This window comes from Seriola dumerili, unplaced genomic scaffold (genome assembly GCF_002260705.1).
Source record: "Seriola dumerili isolate Sdu_G_001 unplaced genomic scaffold, Sdu_1.0 BDQW01000822.1, whole genome shotgun sequence".
Taxonomy (NCBI): Eukaryota; Metazoa; Chordata; class Actinopteri; order Carangiformes; family Carangidae; genus Seriola; species Seriola dumerili.
In genome coordinates this window covers 655,057-676,484 of record NW_019175077.1, presented here as the reverse complement: position 1 = coordinate 676,484, position 21,428 = coordinate 655,057, and the positions used below count along the sequence as shown (strand labels likewise).

The 21,428-nt window shown below is 39.6% G+C and overlaps 4 protein-coding genes across 6 annotated transcripts in view; 1 reads left to right on the top strand and 3 right to left on the bottom strand.

Moving 5' to 3' along the window:
• c8g (complement C8 gamma chain) overlaps positions 1-2,715 on the bottom strand; it is a 4,296-nt gene extending 1,581 nt beyond the window's left edge. Inside the window, exons 1-5 of the mRNA XM_022766320.1 lie at positions 2,415-2,715; positions 1,101-1,246; positions 469-539; positions 280-387; positions 31-135 (exon numbers count right to left, since the gene is read on the bottom strand). Of these exons, the coding sequence (XP_022622041.1) occupies positions 31-135; positions 280-387; positions 469-539; positions 1,101-1,246; positions 2,415-2,597 (613 nt within the window). The 5' untranslated portion in view covers positions 2,598-2,715. The remainder of the gene's footprint in view (positions 1-30; positions 136-279; positions 388-468; positions 540-1,100; positions 1,247-2,414) is intronic.
• A 222-nt stretch (positions 2,716-2,937) lies between these two features.
• msrb2 (methionine sulfoxide reductase B2) lies at positions 2,938-6,043 on the bottom strand. The gene is made up of 5 exons (XM_022766284.1): positions 5,768-6,043; positions 4,932-5,029; positions 4,346-4,422; positions 3,963-4,110; positions 2,938-3,745 (listed from the first exon to the last, which is right to left on the bottom strand). Exons 1-5 carry the CDS (start codon positions 5,889-5,891, stop codon positions 3,614-3,616), a joined length of 579 nt encoding a protein of 192 aa, XP_022622005.1. The 5' UTR covers positions 5,892-6,043; the 3' UTR covers positions 2,938-3,613.
• Positions 6,044-6,344: 301 nt separating this feature from the next.
• Positions 6,345-15,629, bottom strand: armc3 (armadillo repeat containing 3). Its single transcript, XM_022766283.1, has 17 exons — positions 15,545-15,629; positions 15,278-15,333; positions 14,984-15,101; positions 14,422-14,547; positions 14,103-14,171; positions 13,688-13,863; positions 13,278-13,472; positions 12,206-12,389; positions 11,971-12,123; positions 11,766-11,874; positions 10,852-11,101; positions 10,449-10,585; positions 9,422-9,590; positions 9,029-9,123; positions 7,617-7,784; positions 7,110-7,272; positions 6,345-6,851 (listed from the first exon to the last, which is right to left on the bottom strand). Exons 2-17 carry the CDS (start codon positions 15,323-15,325, stop codon positions 6,645-6,647), a joined length of 2,367 nt encoding a protein of 788 aa, XP_022622004.1. The 5' UTR covers positions 15,326-15,333; positions 15,545-15,629; the 3' UTR covers positions 6,345-6,644.
• A 1,192-nt stretch (positions 15,630-16,821) lies between these two features.
• The window catches only part of pip4k2a (phosphatidylinositol-5-phosphate 4-kinase type 2 alpha), a 28,757-nt gene continuing 24,150 nt past the window's right edge, over positions 16,822-21,428 (top strand). For all 3 annotated transcript variants that reach the window (XM_022766249.1, XM_022766248.1, XM_022766247.1), the window contains exon 1: positions 16,822-17,849. In XM_022766249.1, the coding sequence (XP_022621970.1) occupies positions 17,709-17,849 (141 nt within the window). In that variant the 5' untranslated portion in view covers positions 16,822-17,708. The remainder of the gene's footprint in view (positions 17,850-21,428) is intronic.

The window sequence follows — 21,428 nt, the reverse complement described above, 5'->3', positions numbered from 1 at the left end:
ATTTAGTTTTTCAGGTGGACGTGGACGTACTGTATGTGGGGAAAGGGAAGAGGTATGCCAGGCCCAACTCCTGTTTTTCAGCAAGCTGCTCAAACTTGGTCAACACTGGCTCTGACAGATCGTCTACAGACCTGACTGTATAAAAAGCACAGAAGCAAACATTATGACATCACAAATGTATATTTTTAACATCCAGTGTAGTCTCAATTTATCCATAACCACCAGCTGGCTTTGAGATCTAAAATACCAAACAAAGATCACATGGCCTAGGGACCCCACCATAGAGCTTCATGGTCATCTTGCCCAACTTCTGATAGTACATGATTGCATATGAGTTGTAGTCCGTATCTGCAATCACTATGTCAGTGTTCAGATGTGGATGAGGTCCTGGTGGAAATAACAGACAGAATGGTGAGACAGAGTGAATTACTGCCATGCTAAATAAAGTCATAAAATAGAAAGACTGACCTTTAAGTGTTAGTCGCCCTGTGGTTGGGGTGAGCTGGTAGACCTGTTGTATCTCCCAACACTGGTGATTACTGACAAGAGAACAGAACAGAACAAAACAGAACAGAACATATAATTTATATTTGGCTCACAGTTTTGTATATTCTGGTAAAGTGAACTTTGGTAATTTACTGTGTACAAGTTTCTGTTATCTAACGTGCTGTCTCTGTTTCAGGCCTCTGATTGAACACATTTTCTAACGTTGCATGAGGGACAGAGCAAAAACAAAAACAAAAAAAAAGTTTTCCCCTGCTTGGGCCAAAAATGATTCATAACCCACTCATCACAACAAAGATTTCACAGAATGCCCCACCAAAACAACATATTTTTTTTTCCATTTAATTTTTGAGTCTTGCTGCAATAACCAGGTCAAGTTGACCTAAACGTTTTTAAAAATGATGAGGGAAAGCTGATGGAATTAACTGTTCTGCCTCCTTCTTCCTGTTTTTGGATACACAAATAAAATCAAGCACATGTGGTTTGAGCATGAAGTCAGCAAGAAGTGAGTGGAGAGAAATATGACTTATTTGCACCCTCTGCTGGTAAATTCCGGTACTGAAAAGTCACTAAATGCACAGTATGTGGGGACTTACAATCGTGTTTTAGTGCTGACAAACAATGTTTTGTCACAGGCAAGGGGACATGTGATTTCAATGTGTGTTGGCTCCGCTCTGGTTCCATGATTCATCAGGTACGAGCATTTGGAGGCAACGTTCAGCAGGTACCATACTCCTGTCATCTGTAACACATACAAGGATCAGGCAAAGTGGACGGAGACAGAGGACACAAAACATAAAAAGGATGTTTTCATATATGTTGAGCCTCAGATATAAACTTTGCAAACAGAAAACGCGCTACCTCTCCCACTAAAGCAAGTTTTTTTTACTTAAGATTGACTATCTTTTCACCTTATCACATTGTTCATGACCTTGTCCACCCTTTCTACACAGGATCTGCCTTATGTTACCAGGGTATCACCAGGATTATTAAGGGTAATACCTGAAACTTTCTCCACTCTGTTAATGAAAAGAGGTCTGTTTCAAATGTCCTGCTGTATTATCTTTCATTCTGTTCAAATTCCATTTCACTGACAATCCCCCTTATTGCTTAAAACACCATGTTGATACAATTACACAAGCATGTCCACATTGCCCGCCCCCAGACCAATCCATGACCAAGCAGACTCATATGTTTGCATGTTTGAGGCACTGGAAGAATATGTTAATCAGCCATTTTTAGCATGGGTACATGGGTAGAATGTTTCAAGAGGTCAACCCCCTGAAATAACATTTAAATCTGAGCTTTTAATATATTTTCAAATTATTAATATGTTAACTGAGGACAAAAACTTGCTGGATAAGCCAGCATATGGAAAGTGACACAAAATGTCCTTGTTTCACAATGTTCACTTGCCTCATGTTCTCCTCAAAGCAATAAATACCTCTTTTTGGCTCATATGTTGTGATAACATGCCATTGATTTTTTTTTTTGCAGTTCTGTTTATATGAGTGATTGTGCCATTATGGTACAAACAAGTGAGAAACAAAATCAAACTGTCAGCATGCAAAGGTCAAGTATCAGCACAGTGAACTCTTTACTGAGGTGTACTCAGGCTGCAGCTGCAGTCCATTGCCTGGAAACAGTCTTCCCCTAATTCACCGAACAGTTAAATGAGACCTTCTCTTTCCATCGCAGCTGTTTCATAAAACTTTTTCCAGCCTTGTCACAATTCATTTTGAACAGAAGTTTAAAGTGGTCACTTTATATCAAACACAACCTGGACAACCTAGAGATAATTATTTAAAGCAGCGGTTAATATGCAGACATGTGAATAATAAAGCGATAATACACAGTCAAACAGTAGTTACAGTAGTTAATATGCTTAGCCTTTCCCACCAGTTTCTTACCCGATTTATGTCTATGTGCTGTGGTGATGGGGCCACATCAATAGGGGTGATCTTTGGCTTCTTGTACACTGGTGCCTTGATTCGCTTCCTACTAACAGCCCCCCCTACGGCCTCACTGTGATCCCACAGACACACACACATCAATAGCATCATTGCCAAGATGCATCGCCACACTCCAGCCATCCTTACTCTGACAGTAATACACTCAAGAATCAGGATTGTCGGCTTCCTGTATCCTTCTCCGGTTTTTCTGTCTCCCCTGTCTCTGTCTGTTCTCTTCCCCTTCACTAAAACACAGAGGAATTGCATAGACAGACATATTGCAAAACACAAACAATGCCAAACAGAGGATGGCCAGTAATGTTAAATATTAACTTGGTTTACTGGCAGAGACAAGGCCATACTGCAGTGTTGCAGTGTTGCAGTGTGTGCATCTGAACTACAGAGGGCAGCATTAAACTCTCATTTAGTACTGGCTTATAAATCCTGAAAACTGTGCAGAACAGTAAATCAAAACCATGGATTCAGAGAACAAACAAAATGTGCATTTATTGACAAACTATCAGTCGATTCTGTGCAATTACTGAAACAGACAAGGCATTTGGATTTGTACATGTGGCACCAGACTGAAAAACTCAAGAGGCAGCAATGTTATACTTTCCCGTGTTTTACAATCTCTACAGAAAGAGTAGTCTTAATTCAGGGCCAGTGTATTCAGACATGAAGACAACATAATAATGCTGTTAAAGACAGTTCTTTTTGGGGTTAGCCACTATGTCCTAAACTAAAGTTTCATGTTTCTCATTTTTAAAGATCATTCAGTTCAAAAAAAAAATCAGGAAACAATAAAATAAACAAAAAAAAACCAAAACAATACAGTGATTAGGGTAGGGAGAATGTTTTTCATTAGGTAATTGAGGTGACCCTTTGTGTGAATCATGTAATACAGTATATGATCAGCAGATTTGTAGTCTTCTCTCCAGTGCATATAACCAAGTTCTTCTGAATAAGAGTTTATTTCAGTTTAATAAACCCCAGGATGTCCACTTACACCAAAATTCAAACATTAAAACACACAAAGCTTCTCACTTCCAGACCTGTATTGGTCAAAACCATGACCTTCATTTTGCCTCCTACAAAGGACTGGGAAACATACAGTAAGTGTTTTTTCAGTGGTTTAGGCAAGTCTGTATAGTTCATCAGTTTTCCTCCGGCTTCTCAGGTTTGTTGTTTTCTCTGGGTTTAAACGTGAGGGCCACACTGTTGATGCAGAACCGCTGACCTGTTGGGTCTGGTCCGTCATCAAACACATGTCCCAGATGGGAATCACACTGCAAAACACACACCAAAAATGTAACGGTCAAACAAAAATACAGTGTATTTCAAGAGAATTTTGAATGAAATCCTGAATGCAAAATATAAATGAAATGCACATTTTTAATTCTGAGCTACACTGCTCTATAAAAAACTGCAGACAATGCTATATTACCTATAGCAGCTATGATAAGCAAACTGAACTTTGGCTTCATAGCTCAGAACACAACTCACATTTTTACAAAGGACCTCTGTCCCAGCACTACCCAGGCTGTTGTCAGGGCGACGAATGACGGAGGCGTGACTTTCATCCCGCTCCCATGTCCCATGAGCTTCTTTGAATGCCGGCCAGCCTGTCCCTGAGTCATACTTAGCCTCTGAACTGTCAACAAGGAGAGCAACATTTTCTCAATGAGCATTTATCAACAACTAACAGAAAAGAGGATGGAATGAGTCTCCATTAAACATTGTTGTGGTAGAAATTGAAGTATTTTCTGTAGAAGATTGTAGTCTGACAATATTAACAAATATGCCCTATACGAGAATAAAATATAAAAATAAGTGTGTGTGAATGTGTGTATGAAATATTACTTTGACCCTCCAGAGTAATCGGTTACCTGAAGAGTGGAGCCTCACAGCAGACACAGTGATACATCCCCACTTCATAATGGTTAAGGTAGATGCCACTAAAGGGCTGCGAGCACCCACACACACACACACACACACACACACACACACACACACACACACACACACCAAAACAGTGTTAGGAGCAGAGACACGAGTAACAGAGTATCATCATATTAGTATTGTGTCTTTAAGCTCATGGTTGTGTGAGAGCAACACAGTGACTTGACCTTATTCTTATTCTTATTACATGTAAAATCACTTTGTGTTTCAAGTTCCGCTGTTTATCAAGCAGCTTCTTAATTCATAATATACGAAAGGTTTGTAGCTGAACTGGTTAATCTTGTCTCAGGTCAACAATAAAGTGATGATCAAAGTCCACCTGGAACTGTGCTGATTATGAGACAATATCTATGTCAGTCTGTTTGACTGAGATAGTGTTTGTTTGACAAAAATCCCTGTGTTAATGATCATGTTTGCATTTCCATTTATTAATTCAGAACACAATGTTGCATTGGCATTATTATTAAACATTATTTTCACAACTTATTGTATTTTTTCACATATGAAACTTACCACCTCAGTCCCTTTCTCTCTGGTGACTACATACTGTTCTGGGGTGAGTTTCTTTTGCCAGTCTGTGGTCTCATCATAGCGGGTGAGAGACTGCAGGCCTGCAGAAAGCAGAAGTTGCAATGAATGAGTCACATAATGGTTTGCAGCATGTGCATCTGAAGATACTACACTGGAAATAATTACATCCATTGGTCCATCAGTATGTAACATATAAAGCAAAAATAAGATTGATTGTGGCAACTGCCCATCAATGACACATTCAAACAATCTCCACACAACATTAACACCACAGACCATGAGGACTTTGGAGCCAAATTGAGAAAAATGTTTGTTATCACGTGACTTGGAACAAACTGCTTGAAGTGAGAAGGCCACCAGAGAAGAAGGTAACATATTCTTTAACGAAACAGTCATAACAATTTCACATTTCACAACCCGAACTTCTAAAGTATATAACATTCAACCAGTCGAGCATTTATTCATAAACCCTGCTAATATTATAGATATTACAAAAATATCAATATCAAAATGTTATAAATTTTTCAACTAAACGATCAGTGAACAGTAAAGTCACGATTAAGCATAAGGTGTGAGAAAAACAGACACCATTGCTAACAGTCCTGTTTGTACAAACAGGAACCTGTTGCCGCCTGTTTCTTATCACAGCTTAACCAAACTGCCTCAACAGACTGAAATGTCCTAATATCCAATTTGAGAAAACTACAGCATGGTGCACCTGCAGGGATTAGCAGCTACAAGTTTGTATATTGTGTATCCGAAAAAAAAAAAAAAAAAAAAAAAAAAAAAAAAGTGCCAAATAAGGAAACCAAACGCACCCCCAGTCCCTTGAGATGTGGAAACAGGACGGATGAACACCGGGATCCTCCTCGGTGACACCACGGCTCTGGCTGTCGCATGGTGAGAAACAACAACGAGGAGACGAGAGACGAATCGAGACATGTTTGCTGCTGTGTGTAGTCTGGATGATCGAGTTTGTCAGTGTGGTCTAAATCAAGAGCAGGATTCAGTGGGAGACAAGTGCACTCGCTGCGTCGGGATTGTTTACGCCGCGGCGAGTTCTCGCCGGTCTTCTCTCGGCTGATCCAGGCTGTTAGCCTGGTGACCCGGTCAAAAATCACACTTCAAGCTATATAGGTCAAAGCCGATTAGGTTTGTTGGCTTTTTATTGCTAGGCAGCGTGCAAAGAGCATCATAATGTTAACGTGTGAGCTTAGTTAGGGCAAAATAAATCAGGCTGACGGTAAATATTAAGATTTTTTTTTCCAACAAAACTACCCAAAAAACAAACAAAAACAAACAAACAAAAAACACATAAGATGATTTTTTTTTTTGGTGCTGTGTAATGTTAACACGCAATATGTCTCATGGTTAATAAATGATCCAATAACTGACAAAAATAGATTTTCTGACCTCAGCTGAGGCAGAAACAGAAGGTAAAGACCACTTGCTGACCAACTGTAACTTACTTGAGTTGGACTCTGTTGACACATTGTTTGACCTGTTATTACAACACTGATAAGACTTGTTTTTTTCTTTTTGACTTGTGTATGTACCAAAATAATCAAGTCAGGATTTGAATAATGCTATTGTATGGTTTAAAGGTCTACTGACAAATATATAGGGTACAATACAAATCAGTCTTGTCACAGCATAATTCTGTATAGTATTGTATTTCTACACAGCAATGTTGGTCTATATAGTCTGGTACTTCACAGCAGCAGGAGTATTGGTTGCCAATAGGCTTCCAGGCTGGTGCATGAGGTCTACTATGAAGCGGGCGGGCTGTAAATAGCGGCCATTGCCGGAAGGATTTCCACTGAAGACGAGTACTTCGTTCCAAGCCCGGTCGTACTCGCCCCTGACAAGTGTGCTGCTCATTCCAACGCAATCAGCCAGACACTGAAAAGTTAGAGAGAAGAGACAGGTCGGGGTATGATTATTTGGAAAGAAGAGAAACTGGGATGGAAAAGAAAACAGGGAAACTAATACTATGTGGAGGATAAAAGGGAGTTTAAAAGAGATATCATGAGATGATGGTGAAATATAAATCCTGGAAAGTAAGGGAAGATAGGATAAGAAAGATTAAAATGAAGAAGTAAAAGACTGGCACAGTGAGAAAAAGCTGATCGTACTGTGTGATAGGTAGTTCGGTGTTACCTTGAAGAGAAGTGCCCTATGACTGTAGATTCCCCTGCGGATCAATCCCATGGGAATCACATTAGACTGAAGCTGAAACTTGAGTTCGCTGAGGTGCAGCACCCATGAGAATTTGTGCAACTTTTCCTTCTCCACTGCTCCACCCATGGCTTCACTCACCAGCCTGACAACCAAATCCATGTACACAAAACCAAGTTACAATGCAGAAACCCTCAACATTTGTGAAGTGTTTGTTTTGTATCCTGAGATCTCACAATGGTATGTTATCTATTGTGTTATCAACCATGTATCTGGATCTGCACGATGCTGTTTCATGCCACTGTCATTTTTAGTGTGGTGTTTGTGTGCAAAAACACTTTCAAGGGTGTGTTGATTAGGTTTGTTTCCATGATTCTGGAGATCCAGATAACAATGACTGCCAATCAATTAATATCACATGATTTTTCTTCTCAATTCCTCGTGACATCTCTTGATGTTGGTTATATCCTGCCTGCATTCATTTATCACCTGGCCAAGGCAGCATACTTCTCTCGTTCATCATTCATTCGGAGGATGGATTTTTTGGCCTCTATAACTAGAACCTGCAATGAGACATCATCCATCATCTTCCATGGTTTCTGTGTAGGAGACCCAGGCTGGCTCTCATCTTTCTGTTTGTCACCGTCTTTGTTCTGCCTGTAGACAGAGACAGTACATTTAAAAAGAAATTTGAGTCAGTGTCTTAAAAATATGATACACAATATACAATACATATATTGTGTATCAATATCTGTGTGTATATGTATATATATATATAAATATATATATATATATATATATATATATATATACACACACATACATATACTGTATATATTTCTAGATGGAAGAAAACGTAAGGGTGATGACTAAAGGCTGATGACTAAAACGATTAGAATTTTCTGATTGCAAAACTTCTGGAGCTGGTTCATCTTCATGTCTTACCAGTTTACTACATTCTTAGATCCTTAGAATATCTTGCAGACAAATGGGAGCAAAAGCTAAGAGGCACCATGTTTGCTCAGGAGACAAAGGCAGAAAAAAAAAAAATTTAATTCTAGTATGAGGGATTTTGCTTTGAAAAATTTAACTTGTCTCGTACTAAGCCATGGATGATCCCATGGATGGATTACATAACACCCTGCTTAGGAATGCCTGAGATGTTGCATGTGTATGCTGGATGAAGGGGGGGCATGCGGGAAATGAGGTGGACCTGAGGTACCGTAAGGGGGTACTCTTTTCTTTGGCAACGTTAATTCATCTGAATGCTGAAAGCGTTAGTGTGTGCATGCATGTACAGCCTTTAACACATATAATGTGTTTTTGTTTGTGTGTCTCAGTCCACATGGTATTATGTAAAAGCATCTTGAGTTGCATCTTCATGGTCGTGCATGCATGTGCACTTGTGTATGTTTGTGGTTGTGTAAGTTCAGAAGCCCATTCATCTAAACACAAAGGCTCTTTTATTCTACGTGTGTTACCATCTTTAAAAAAAAAAATGGGATCATTTACCCTGTGAGGCCACACTAATGGGGTACAATGAAGGCAACAGGGGAGAGGGAGAAAAAAGAGAGAAGGGAAGAAAAGTGAAGCACTGGATTGGAGCAGACAAGGGGAGGGTGATCTAACAGCCACAATAAATTGTATCAAATAGTGCAGGAGCGTAATGGTCCACTGCTATTTGTATGGTTGCTCTGGTTAATTTCCCGCTCTATGTTTAGTGTAAGGGGTTGAGTTAGTTGTAATAGTTTGGGGATTACTTAAAAACAGCTTTCTGAAATGTAAAACGAAAGCACTAAGGGATATGTGGAAAGCCATGATGAGAAATGCACTTTATATTTTATGTATGTAATTTTAGGACAATTTTTTTTAATCCATGTGTTGTGATATTGGACTCATACTCTTCTGTTGTGTTGACAACAATGATGGGCCGGTGCTGGTTAACTGGCTGCCTGGACAGCTCCTCTAGAGTCAGAATCCTCTGACCTGCAGGAACCTAACACAGAGAGAGAGAGAGAGAGAGAGAGAGAGAGACAAAGAACGACCATGTTATCACGTGAAATAATGAGCCTTATATGTTAACCATCAAAATGCTTACATTTCATCTGTTGTTTGTGAAAGATAGAGGGAACAGAGAAAACTAATTTCCTGTTACTGTGATCACATTGCTGAAACCTTGACAGCAAGTTTAGGTTCCAAAATGAAATCTGGAGTTGTAACACCTGTTTATTCAAATTTAATCTACATTCCTTGAATTGACTTCTGTAGCACATAAATTGCAATAGTGCACTCACCTTCCCGGCATCGTAGAAACCATCACTAATAATGTCAGTGGAAGCCAAATGACCTGTCAGGCTGTATTTCACAGGCAAGTTGCAGTTAATCAGGCTGATCATGGCCATCTTGCTGAAACTGCTACTACGATTCACTGACTGGTTGATTTCCTGAAGCATTTCTAGGGCTCTGGCAAACATAAACACAGCAAGCACACCAGCACATACAGATACTCAGATATTTATGATACATATAAAAATGCACATATAAGCAAATATAAACACATGAAAAAAATGACCCATACTTAACCACATGGCCATGTATTATGCTGTTCTATACTGCCATCTACTGGTTATTCAAGAGATGAATTGCTCCAACACTACACTTCTACTGTGCTTTTTCAATGCTGAATTGTAGTCAGGGGTGGACAGTAACCAAGTTCGTTTACTTGTGCTTGCTGCATTTCTGAACAGCAAAGTTTGAACTTGGCAGTGGCCTAACAATGGATACACTAGATAAACATGGGGCAGAAGATTCTTCACCAGAGCACCCAAGGCCTTATCTTACGTTTGAAGTTTTAGGAATAAGAAAGATTTCTTTTTAAATGTTTGCTGTGTTTACCACAACCAAACATCATCATTGCCTACAAAAAAAAGAAATATGAAAACCACAATGGCTGTCCTGTTGTTGATTCAATTGGGTTTATATGTCAATTTCCACAGGCTTTGTAGCATATTCTACAAGCTTTTTATTCTGCAGGTTTTACAGTAAGTCAGTGCATACAGTAGGTTGTATCAGTTCTGTAAATGCACTGTGGAACAATACAATGTTGACATAAGAAATTTACTTTTGGATACTTAAGTATGTTTAAAATCAAGTACTCCAGTACTACTCAAGTAAGAATGGGACGGAACAACTTTTACTTGCATTGGAGTAATATTTGACCAGGGGTATCTATACTTTGACTCAGGTAATGGAGCTGTGTACTTAGTCCACCTCTGATTGTAGTAGCTTACATTACTCAACAATGGACCTCTAGTGTCTTACCCAAATTTGCACATCTCCACAGTGGTGGGTACATCACTGGCACAGAGAGTAATGGCCAAGCATGCATTGTGCAATATCTCCTTGTCATTGGATCGCAGCAAATTGACCAGTGGTTGAAGGCCTCCAGCACTCTGAAGCTATGTGGGACATTGAATTTTAGTTACTCAGGGAAAGCATATTAAATATTGCAGGACAATTCATAGTAAACTATTATTTACTATTATTTATAATGAACATTTGTTTGTTTTATAGATGTTTGTTGTGTGATAAGAATAAGAACAGTATTAGTAAATTTAACTGATATTTCCTTTATCTCCAAATTTCATTATTATACTTTTGTAATTCACAATCATGATAACAAGGCAGCATTCTGAGCAGTCATTAGACACATCCAAACACCAACCTCTGCCCTAGCTTCTGTGTCACACGCTAGCACTGCCAAACACTGTGTGGTGCGGATCAAGAGCCGTGTATCTGTGGACTTCAAGGGCTCAACCAGAGCTTGTATGGCTCCATGTGACAAGATGCTGCAGCGGATACCTTCCTGTCCTGCCATGTGGCCAAGTGTGGCAGCAGCATTGGCTACCGTCCTGGAACAGCTTCCATAGAGCTGCTGGACAAGGATCTGATGGCCTCCTGCCTCATACACTGCACTGGAAAATACCATAGAAATGGATGGAAGATTTACTGCAAACCCACAGATTTGACTATAAATGCAGTCTGGATACATGCATATGGCAACATGGCATTTATGGGACATGTGTATCAGAAAGATACTGTAAGTAGTGTATAGAAGAAAACTAACAGTAGGAACAGGGATAGTGACAGAATGCTGCATGGGAGGTAGAAATAACTCGTAGTGTCCTGAGAACTGAAGGAGACAGTAATATTGAAATATGAAGTCAGGCAGTGAGAGATGATGGGTGCAGAGAGGATTTGTCTGGAGAATAAAAATGTGGAAGAGAGAAGGGGAGAGCAAAGAGATATTCAGTGAGAGAGAACTATGAGGAGACAGATGAAGCATTAAATCATTGAAATAGTGAAATAGTGGAGAGGAGGGCATACTGCTTCCTTCAAAGCCTCATTTTTAGAGATTGCAAACTTATCACTAACTGTTTAACACATTTGGCAAAAAAGCTATAATGTTAAAATTTTGTAGCATGCATCCTCTGATGCACCTTAAAGTTTTCTAGTTCTTTTTTGTGTAACTTACTGTGGCAATGGCATTTACATTATCTAATAGGACAAAAAATACCTGCCTCATTCCAAGAGGATAGTGGTGTGTATATAAATGCGCTCAAGTTGTCTGTCACTCACGATGCGTTGAGGTGGTTGCTATGTGTGAGGTTAGAGAGGGCCTGAGTTGCTGCCTCTCTCAGCTTCAGGTTCTCACTGCTCAGCCCCTGTACCACTGCAGGGATACCACCTGAAACACACAGAAATCAAACTCATTCACACTTCACAGCGTGAAGCGTGTACTCAGCGTGTTGATAATATGGTGATTATGTGAATGTCTATGTACCCTGGTCTCTGATGCGGTGTTGACTGGCTAGGTGGAAACTCATGGCAGCCACAGCCTGGCAGGTAGATGTTTTCACGCCGATGTCTGCCTCAGACAGAAGTTCCACCAGAACCTTCTCCACATTAAGCTCATGGAGCAGTATGCGATTTTCAGCTAAACACACAAACGTGTTATTATGACTTTCAAATCTATTGTTAAAAAGTTAAAAGAAATGTATCATCTCCCTCTAGCTTACAGATCTGAGCAACCCCGGCGATGCATTTAACAGCACTGGACTGGATTTCAGGTATGTTGGGGTTGACTAAAAAATCCATCAGCCTTGTCAGTCTTCCATCCTTGTGGATCAGCTGTACACTCTCACTGTCACTCAAACAGTTAGCCAATACACGTAAGGCCTCAGCATGAAGGTCACTGCAGTCCTGTAAGATTTAAAAATATAGGGATAAAAAAGGTATTGTTGAGTGCTAATTCAAAGGGAACTATTTACAGCTAATTGTGCAAATATAAAATGCATACATAGGCAAGACAAGGCATGGCAGTTTATTTACACTAAGCCACAACATTAAAACAGGTGACTGGTTTTCATGTTGTGTCTGATCGGTGTATCTCTTCTGTGGCCTGTTGAAAGAGTTCATTCTGAACCATTAGTAATGTGATTTAGAACATATTTTGTAGTTTCAGTCACAATATTAAAACCAGTTACCAGTTTTAATGCTGTGGCTGACCAGTGCATATAGCTAGTTTTAAACACTGAGGTAATTCAAAGTACTTTACAAAGACAAGGAATAGCTTTAGAATGACATTCAAAGACAACACACAATAAAAACCAGAATAAAATCAATTAAGGTAGAATAAAATAAGATTAAAACAGATAATATGAAATGAAATACATAAAATGAAATAAAAAAGAAATAGACAAAAACAATAATGGATCAGAAGTACAGATGTAGTGCAGTAATAACTTGTAAGCTACCCCCCAGTGCAGCAATCAAAAATAAAAATGCAGAAGAGAAACCAAAGGTATAGGAGAACACCAGAGTGTTTGATCTAGATTTGAAAGTGGCTAGAGTTGGGTGCATTTGAGATCATCAGGAAGTTGATTCTATCTGTGTGCAGCATAGTAGTTAAAACTGCAGTTGTTTAGGCAGTTATTATTAATTATTACATCGCATATTTTTTTCTTCTCATTCTTATTAAAAGTAAGGGGTGGGACTAAGATATACGTGTTCCCACAAAAGCTTGTTTTGTCTCACTCACACACACACACACACACACACACACACACACACACACACACACACACCTACTGTGTTATTAAGGATATCCATGAGCTTGTCAAATCCCTGGTCCTCCCTGAAGGTACTGCGTGAATCTTTATCAGTTGTAACATTCTGCAGCGTCTCTAAAGCCAAATGCTGGATGACAGGGAAGTCAGACTTCAACAGTTCCAGAAGTGGAGGGATCCCGCCCAACTCATGAACAGCCAGGCGACATTGGTAGTCCTTCACACATACAATACAACAGAGGATACAAGAGGATAACAAGGATTTTGAAACAATTTGAATTTCACCAATTCCAACACTATATCTTCTAAAACAATGATGTATTTAATGGCTTTTGTGGTACTGATAAATATAACTTCTACTTGTCTTCAATGAAAAGCCCTATAACCACATTAGCTCTGTAACCTTCCTCTAAATTGATGACTTTGAGTAACCTGAACTAGGTTGAAGATGATCTCTAGCGAGTTCTTCTGAACATCTGGGTCTGGACTGGATAGAAGCTGAATTAGAGATGGCAAGCCCTTGTTGTCAAAGATCTGGACCTTACAGACAAAATCCAGTGACAGAGGGGCCAGACACAGGGTTGCATACTCATGGACGACTGTATCTTCTTGAATAGAAAAGAAAATATATGTAAAAAAACAAACAAAACAGAAACATAAAGGATTAAACACATAGAAATATACATGCATAAGTAGGCATGTGCTGTATAATGATTGTATGTAACAAATATTTTTAAAGTGCCTGAGAAAACGACATGACATCTTTGGTTTTCTTTGTTTTATTGTTGCTAGTGTTCAAGAAATATATGCTTTGGAGTCTACTAATCTTACAATCAAAATTACTCACCTTCAAGGGACAGTTTATGTATAATCGATGGAATGACATTCATTTTTTTCAGAGCCTTCTTTACATCACCTTTCAATGAAAACAAGAGACAAAGTTAACCCCTCAGATATTCAGTGAGCCAACTCATCAGCCAGTCACTCAGTCTGTTAAGCCAACAAAACTATCAATTCTGAAACCAGTCAATAAATCATTAAGCAGAGTCAACTGCCTGTCAGGAAATCGTCATGTCAGTTAGCCACTAGTTATATAAGTTCCATTGTAAGCCATCAAATTCCTCAGTAGGCAAGTCCCCATTGATGACACGTGTTGTCTGACACACCATTGATGGCCATGATGCCCAGGGCCATGAAGGCATTGCGTCTGACCAGCTTGTTGTTGTGAGTGATGAGCTGACAGAGAGGCTCCAATGCCCCAAGATCCAGCAGAGAAACCTTGTTCTCATCTCCTAGCAACAGGGGGAGACAGTGAACAGGAAACTTCAGTATGGTGCCAGACAGAGCTTGAGTGGCTGTGTGGACTTATCATCAGTGAAGATGTGAGCAAGCTATACTAGAATATGGCAGAAGTAGGCCTTAAACTAAAATGGGACAGTATTCAAGATGGTAATACACATTATAAAAGGGCTTTTTTTATTACAAAGAACATGTTGATAGTTTTAAACATGTCAGCTGCTCTTGATATACAAAAGTATACAAATGTCTTCATGAGGGTAGAATGAAAACATATTAGATGATGGTGTAGAATTCACAATTAATGTCAGGAAATAAGATCAGACAAGTAGTCAGCCACAAGTAAAAAATTGTGCTTTTCAGCTGAAGGTTGCCCATGAATAAAAAAAAAATGTATATGTGTAAGGGTTAGCAGTGGGTAGCCAACTGTACCTTTCTCTGCAAATATGTGGAGAGCTTCACAGGCTTTGATTAGGATGTCCTCCTCTGGTGAGCTCAGCAGCAGGACTACTGTTGCTGGAGTTTTGCCCTCAAATGGTAGTGCCTCAAACTGTGCGGAGTGAGAGAGAGATGTAAATGCTTTATAATCCTCTCCCTGAGATGCACGGTATGTTTTCAGGGCGTCTGTTTAAGTGAACACAAAATTGTGTACCTTTCAGAAACACATTAGCTAGGCTTGATCAAAGGGTAAAGAGGACAAGGCTTTCATCATACAGTATGTCTCACCGTTTCCTTGCATGGAGTTTCGTTATCCTTCTTCACTTTCTTTCCCATCCTGCGGCCTTAGAGAGAAACTGAATTTTAACTAAACGTGTCTAGTGTTTAGTGATTATAGGTAAATATAAATACATGCAGACTTAGCAACTGAAACTACAAAGCTAACCAAACGTCTTAGCCGGCTACTCAGCTTGGCAAACGACTTCACAAATGACTCTTAACAACACAAACAAGCACGCTTGCGGTTCGATATCTCAAACAGTCATTACAACTTACCCAAATTTTTCCGAACTAAGGGACAAGCTCAAAGATTTATAAATGCTAGCCGACCAGAAGAACCACACAGTAGGTTTAGTGTTTTGGAAACGGAAGGTGACACTGCGTTGCTAGGCAACGGGTGCCACGTTGGGCTATATAAGGGTTTGAACATTTATTACTTTGAACGTTAGCTATAGCTAGGGTTATTATCATATCGGTAAGCCAGTTTAATCTTTAATAGATATATATTACGTTATTGAGTTTCATTTGTGGATTGGACAATGTTGACTGACATCAACAGTGTTGCTTATTCGCAAGACTGACATAGATGTAAATGTAGTCAGAACTTATAACTACGTTTAGTTAAGGGTTTTATTCGTCAAATGCACACCGCAATGAAAATGCAAAGTTCACAGTAAAATAATGCACAGTGACATGTTGAATTACAAGACTGTGCCAAAGACAGCAAAAACAAAATATGAATCCTTTAAAGCTGTGACATAGACTGAGATCAGTTATCTGAGTATGCTTGCTGATCAACTAATAATCATAATTCTCACATTTGCATAAACAGATGGGAATCCTCCATAAAATAGGGGAAATGTTGAAAAATCAAAAGGGAATTTGTAGGACATCATGTGAGTGAGTGGGCTTTGTGTGTGTGTTGAGTCTGTCCCGTGTAGGTCATAGGAATAGTATTGAGGTAAAAGTGCTGCTGTGAAGAATGAGTCATAAAACAAATGAGCTCTATACAGCATCAGCATAGTGAAGCCGCTTGCTCTTGGAGAGGCACTGACACAGCAATGTGCCAGTGGAAACAGCACAGTCTGCACCAGAAAATCAAATGTCCTCTAAAGACATTACCTCTGGTGGTGTGGGACATTATCACTGCTGCCTGAAATGAGCCTGTGATTAATCTACGCTAAAGCAAGCCTCGGGTGGGGGATGGCTGGGTTGATGTACAGGTTATTCTTCTAATGCATTATTACACGAGCTGCAATAGGCAAAGGCAAATACCTGGTCTCATGCATGCACACTCACACTCATAGATCCACCTGAAAATGATACACATCCAGTTAGTTTTTATATTTTTACACTCGGTAGACATTTCTGATTAAGTCAATTGTCAATATGAAATTGATAATTCAAATTTAGATATAAAAAGGATCATGTGTGCTATAAAAAGCACAGCAAAGTAGCATAGGTCCGGTGAAGGGAGGGGGTTGCAGCGAATCAGCGCAGCAGACACTGCAAAGCGCAGGCTGTCACCTCCCCTCTGTCGAGCTGTCATTTGACAGCGGCACACATGAACCTCAGTGCTGCAGACAAAATTGACCACCCGTTGATAGCACGTTTAAATATCTGGTCCTCGGTGTTTTAATTCAAACGGGGAAAGAACATGACAGGATATGCCCTAGTCATCTCTACGGACTGACCACAAACGCGTAGGAGGTTAGCTGAGCCGCTTGCTAGTTGTGAGCTGCTAGCTAATGTTAATAGTTAGCTTGCAGGCTAATGGTAGCTGGCTGGTGAACGGACTCCCGTTCTGCTTTGTGCCGTCGGTTGGCTAACCTTACAAAGCTGGCTTGCTAGCGAAGGTCGGAGAAACCAACGTTAGCTGGTAGACAAGATCGTTTAGTTAGCTATTCAGCTTCATTAACGTGTCATTTTAACAATTTGTTTTAAGGCTGCATTATAATTTGTTTTTCTTCTGTCACGGGGCTTCGCGCTTTTCCCGTTTTATACGTTTTTTAATTTTACAAAATTTATCGTTGATGTTTGCTAGCTAGCAAGCTATTCGGTTATGCTAACGCCAGCTCAGTGAGACCTTACATCGCAGGGGTGCGGAGAGCTCCAGGCGAGTTAAGGAAGGAAGAGAGGTGACTTGTGATGTGGGCTGAGGGAAGCGGCGGACTGTTAGGCGAGGGAGAGCAGCAGTATTAACTTAAAACACATCGTATTTTTTCCATATCAGTCCCTGTAGAGGAAGGGCCATATCGTCAGTCAAGCTGTGCGGGACGTTGGATGAAGAAAAGGATTGGGGTACTTTGATTTGCAAGCTGGCTAAATGAATAGTATTGGTGTTAGTGAATCGTGAGCCGGTGGCCACTGTGCCAGCTTCAAGGGAAGACACTGTTGAGATTATCGCACAGACTGCATTAACCAGTCAATTTGCTTTAAGATGGCTTCGGCGAGCAGCATTGCCGCATCAATTGCGAGTAAAACGAAGACCAAGAAAAAACACTTCGTTGCTCAGAAAGTGAAGCTCTTCCGTGCCAGCGACCCTCTGCTCAGCGTGCTTATGTGGGGAGTCAACCATTCGGTGAGTCAGACCATCTAATCCTCATATTATGATTCACAGTTATGTCTCCCTCGTCACTTTGATGTGCCACATTAAACCTTAGCTACTTGCTGTCAACTGTCAGCCCTTGTGTTATTGCAGCTGATTGACAAGTACGAGATGACAGCTATCCATCGGTTGGCTACAATGCTGTCACTGTAAATGTGTGACTGGGTGCAAGTCTGCTGGACTCGTACACTAAATCATTAGTTATGTTTTCTTTAGTAAGCTTTGTGCAGTTACAACTCCCATGATATTAGTATTGCGTGATTTTGTTGCATGCATTTGTGTGTGTGTGTGAGAGAGAGAGAGAGAGAGAGAGCAGTGAACTCTTACTTGGCTTCCTGTTGTGTACATGTAGGATAAGCTCCTAGGGCTCTGTGTCATGAGAGAGCAGATCTTCCCATGCAAGACAGCTTATCTCTGCTCTCCTTCTCTTCCTTTAGTGAATACTTGCACTGGGCCACTCATATGTTGGGGAGAGAGCAGTAACTTGGCAGGCAGAGGATATACAAATATTTTTTTGCACCAAATCCAAAGTATTAAACCTTTTACAAATGCTTTACACATATTATTATAACACTCAAAGATTTGGTGCTTGATCAACTGACTAAGGCTATATAATCCGTAGTTCTTTAAATTCCTTCATTCTTACATTCTCCTTCATCCTTTTCTAATAATTATAACATAGTTATTACAGTAAAGCCCACCTGTTTACCGAACATTCAATCTGCTGATTTAGATTGAAGAGAACTGCTTTCCAACATGTGCAAACAAACGAGATGAGCAATAAGTCAGCAGCGGCACTCATTTATTCATTCAGTTCAAACTTATCTGTTTATAGGTTTGTATGAAATTGTTCCAATGGGGTTCATAGTGTAATGGATGACAACAGTATAGTTTGTATAAAACGGAAAAGAATATTGGCCCTTTGATATGGAGTGCTGCTCTGCTTTATTGCTCATTATTCATGTTTGCCTGTGGTTGTCCTGCTTGATTTTGTAGCATGTGGAAGTGGTCAGTTGACAGTATGACAGAGGACAGCTAGCAGTGGCTGCTTTTGAAAATGAATTCAGAATGAATTAATCTCGGCAGGAATATAGATATTTTCGACTAGCTTCATAGCAGGTGTCACTTGAACATTAATATTTATTTGGTAAGAGGTTAATAGGTCAGATTTAATTGGGTTGATCTCACACTTCAACACTTTGTGAAATTTTGTAACTAAATGGTCTCTGTAAATATCACTAGTCTACCTTTCTACAAAATGTATATCATGTCTGACATATTGTTTTTGGTATGTTTAATTTTGTGTTAATTTTAATGCATCAATGAAGAGATGATGCTAAACTGTGTTATGTCTTTCCAGTTTGTTTAAATAATGCACCAGCAATTTTTGCACAGATGATTTGGCCTCATTTGAGCTCTGTTTGTTTCTTTGTTTCTTTGAAAACATATACTGATGTAATAATGATCACACCTCTTTTTAACATGTTAACAGTATTTGAATTATTATACATTTTTTAAGAGTTAGTTTATTTTTGTCTAACGCTTTAGCTCTGTATTGGGTTGAGGAATCCGGGGGTGTTTCATGGACACTGGTGTGACAGAGACACAGCTCGGAGGGCTCACTAATGATGTGATCATTATTAAGCATGTTAGCTTCATCGATTTAAACAGCACTTTTTGATTTTTAGCTTAATGTTTAGGTGGCAGTTTGGTGTGGATTACACAGCCTCTAGATAGCCTGTTGTATGTGAGGCCAAGACAGCTAAAGATTCAAAGCTGTTATTCTGTATCTAAGCTGTCGTCTGTAGATGGATTACAGTCACCTGGCTGTGGTGTTAAGCCTGAAGGGTAAAGTAAGGTACACACAAATGTCACTTGAAATGCCTGAGAAGGATGAACATTATATATGACATCAGCCATATTATCAGCTAGACTATCACTCAAGTTAACACAAAAAGTCCTTTCCTATAGAGACCTGTGAAACTGGAATTTGTGGGTTCTGTTCCATAAGTAAGAAAACCTTTCAAAACTCCCATTGACATTTGTAACTATGCTAAGAGCTAAAATACAGCCTTGGAACAATCGTTTCCTGACCATTTCCCATACGCCCTAGATGTTCACAGGCTAAACATCACTGCTCTCAACAGAAGAGGCGAGTCCCTGAGCGAGTCAAGAGGTCACAGCCAGCTCAGACATGTCTGTAATAACAGCAGGACAGAGAGACAGAGTGCTGTAGATGTTTCTAGACAGCTGAGATTACAACTTAGAAGCTGAAAAACTGACTTTAGAAGAGATCATTGGTGAGTTTTATGGATATTGATGAAACAGAGTTATGACTAAAGAACCTGCCCTCTCCAGCTTGTAGTTTTTGTTTTTTTTACTTCTCACAAAGTAAACATTCTTTAACTTTTTAAAGTCACAATGGTTTCTATTTCTTATTGCAACTGCTGTAGTGGATTCAGATTTGTCTTACAATATCCCAGGAACACACTTCATTTTTTTTTTCAGAAAGTCATTAAATAAATGCTGAATGAGAGATTACTCTGAGTTACAGAAGTTAGTGGAACAGAGGCTAGCCTGAATGTCATTACTTTGGCTTTCTGTAATATTATAGTTACATCGTGCAGTGTCTTTCAGGACTCTGACCATGTTTCATTTTGAATGAACTTCAAATTCAAAATTAAATTCATTGGCATCATTTAATTCATCTATCTGTGTTTGTCCATGGATGTCCATAAACTTCTTCTGTCTGATTCATGTGTCTCAGAACTGTGGACTAATAGGCAACTGAGTCTCAACCATAAAAATCTACACATTTGGAGGATCTACATGTTCAAACTGTTCTTTTGGATTGCATAACACAGAGCAGGGCCGCTGCCAGCACATTTCCTTCTTATGCCTTAGGCTACCTCCCCTGCTGTTTTTCTCATCACTTAATAAGGTACTCTGTTTCTCATACCATTGGCAACATAAAAATGACATTCCATGCCAGGTCACCAGATTGAGCAACTGAGTTACTGCCAGGGGCAGTTTAAAGCTTAATGTAAGGTTACTTAACAGCATGGAGTTTTCAAAAGTAACCTTAACGTATATATCTTAGGACAGTGCAAAGGAATGAATAAAGGGGGAGGCCTGACAATGCAACCAGGCTGCAGAGGCAATATGCAAACACATGCACACGCCCACAGGTGCTGTAAAATATAACCCCTACACCCCATATCCACTGTAGCCTGTTAGTCAAATCCATCTTTGAAACTAGACTTATTACAGTGTTGTTGTTGTGGGAACACTGGTGAAACAAATGAAAAGTAAAGTCAGGATTATGTACCTTGAAATTTCTTTGTATGGCAAAAGGTGTGTGGCCACTTGCCTTAAAAAACCTTCTTTGACACTTACTTTAATCCTAATACTTTGAAATTTTACTTGCATCCCTCAGAGCCTAAATGAGTTACACAGCTCATAGTTTTACAGAAATGGATTGAGGCCAAAGCTAAAAAGTTTTTTTCAGTGAAAATCTCAGTTGGAAGCACCACTGAAGCTGAGTGGGTGCAA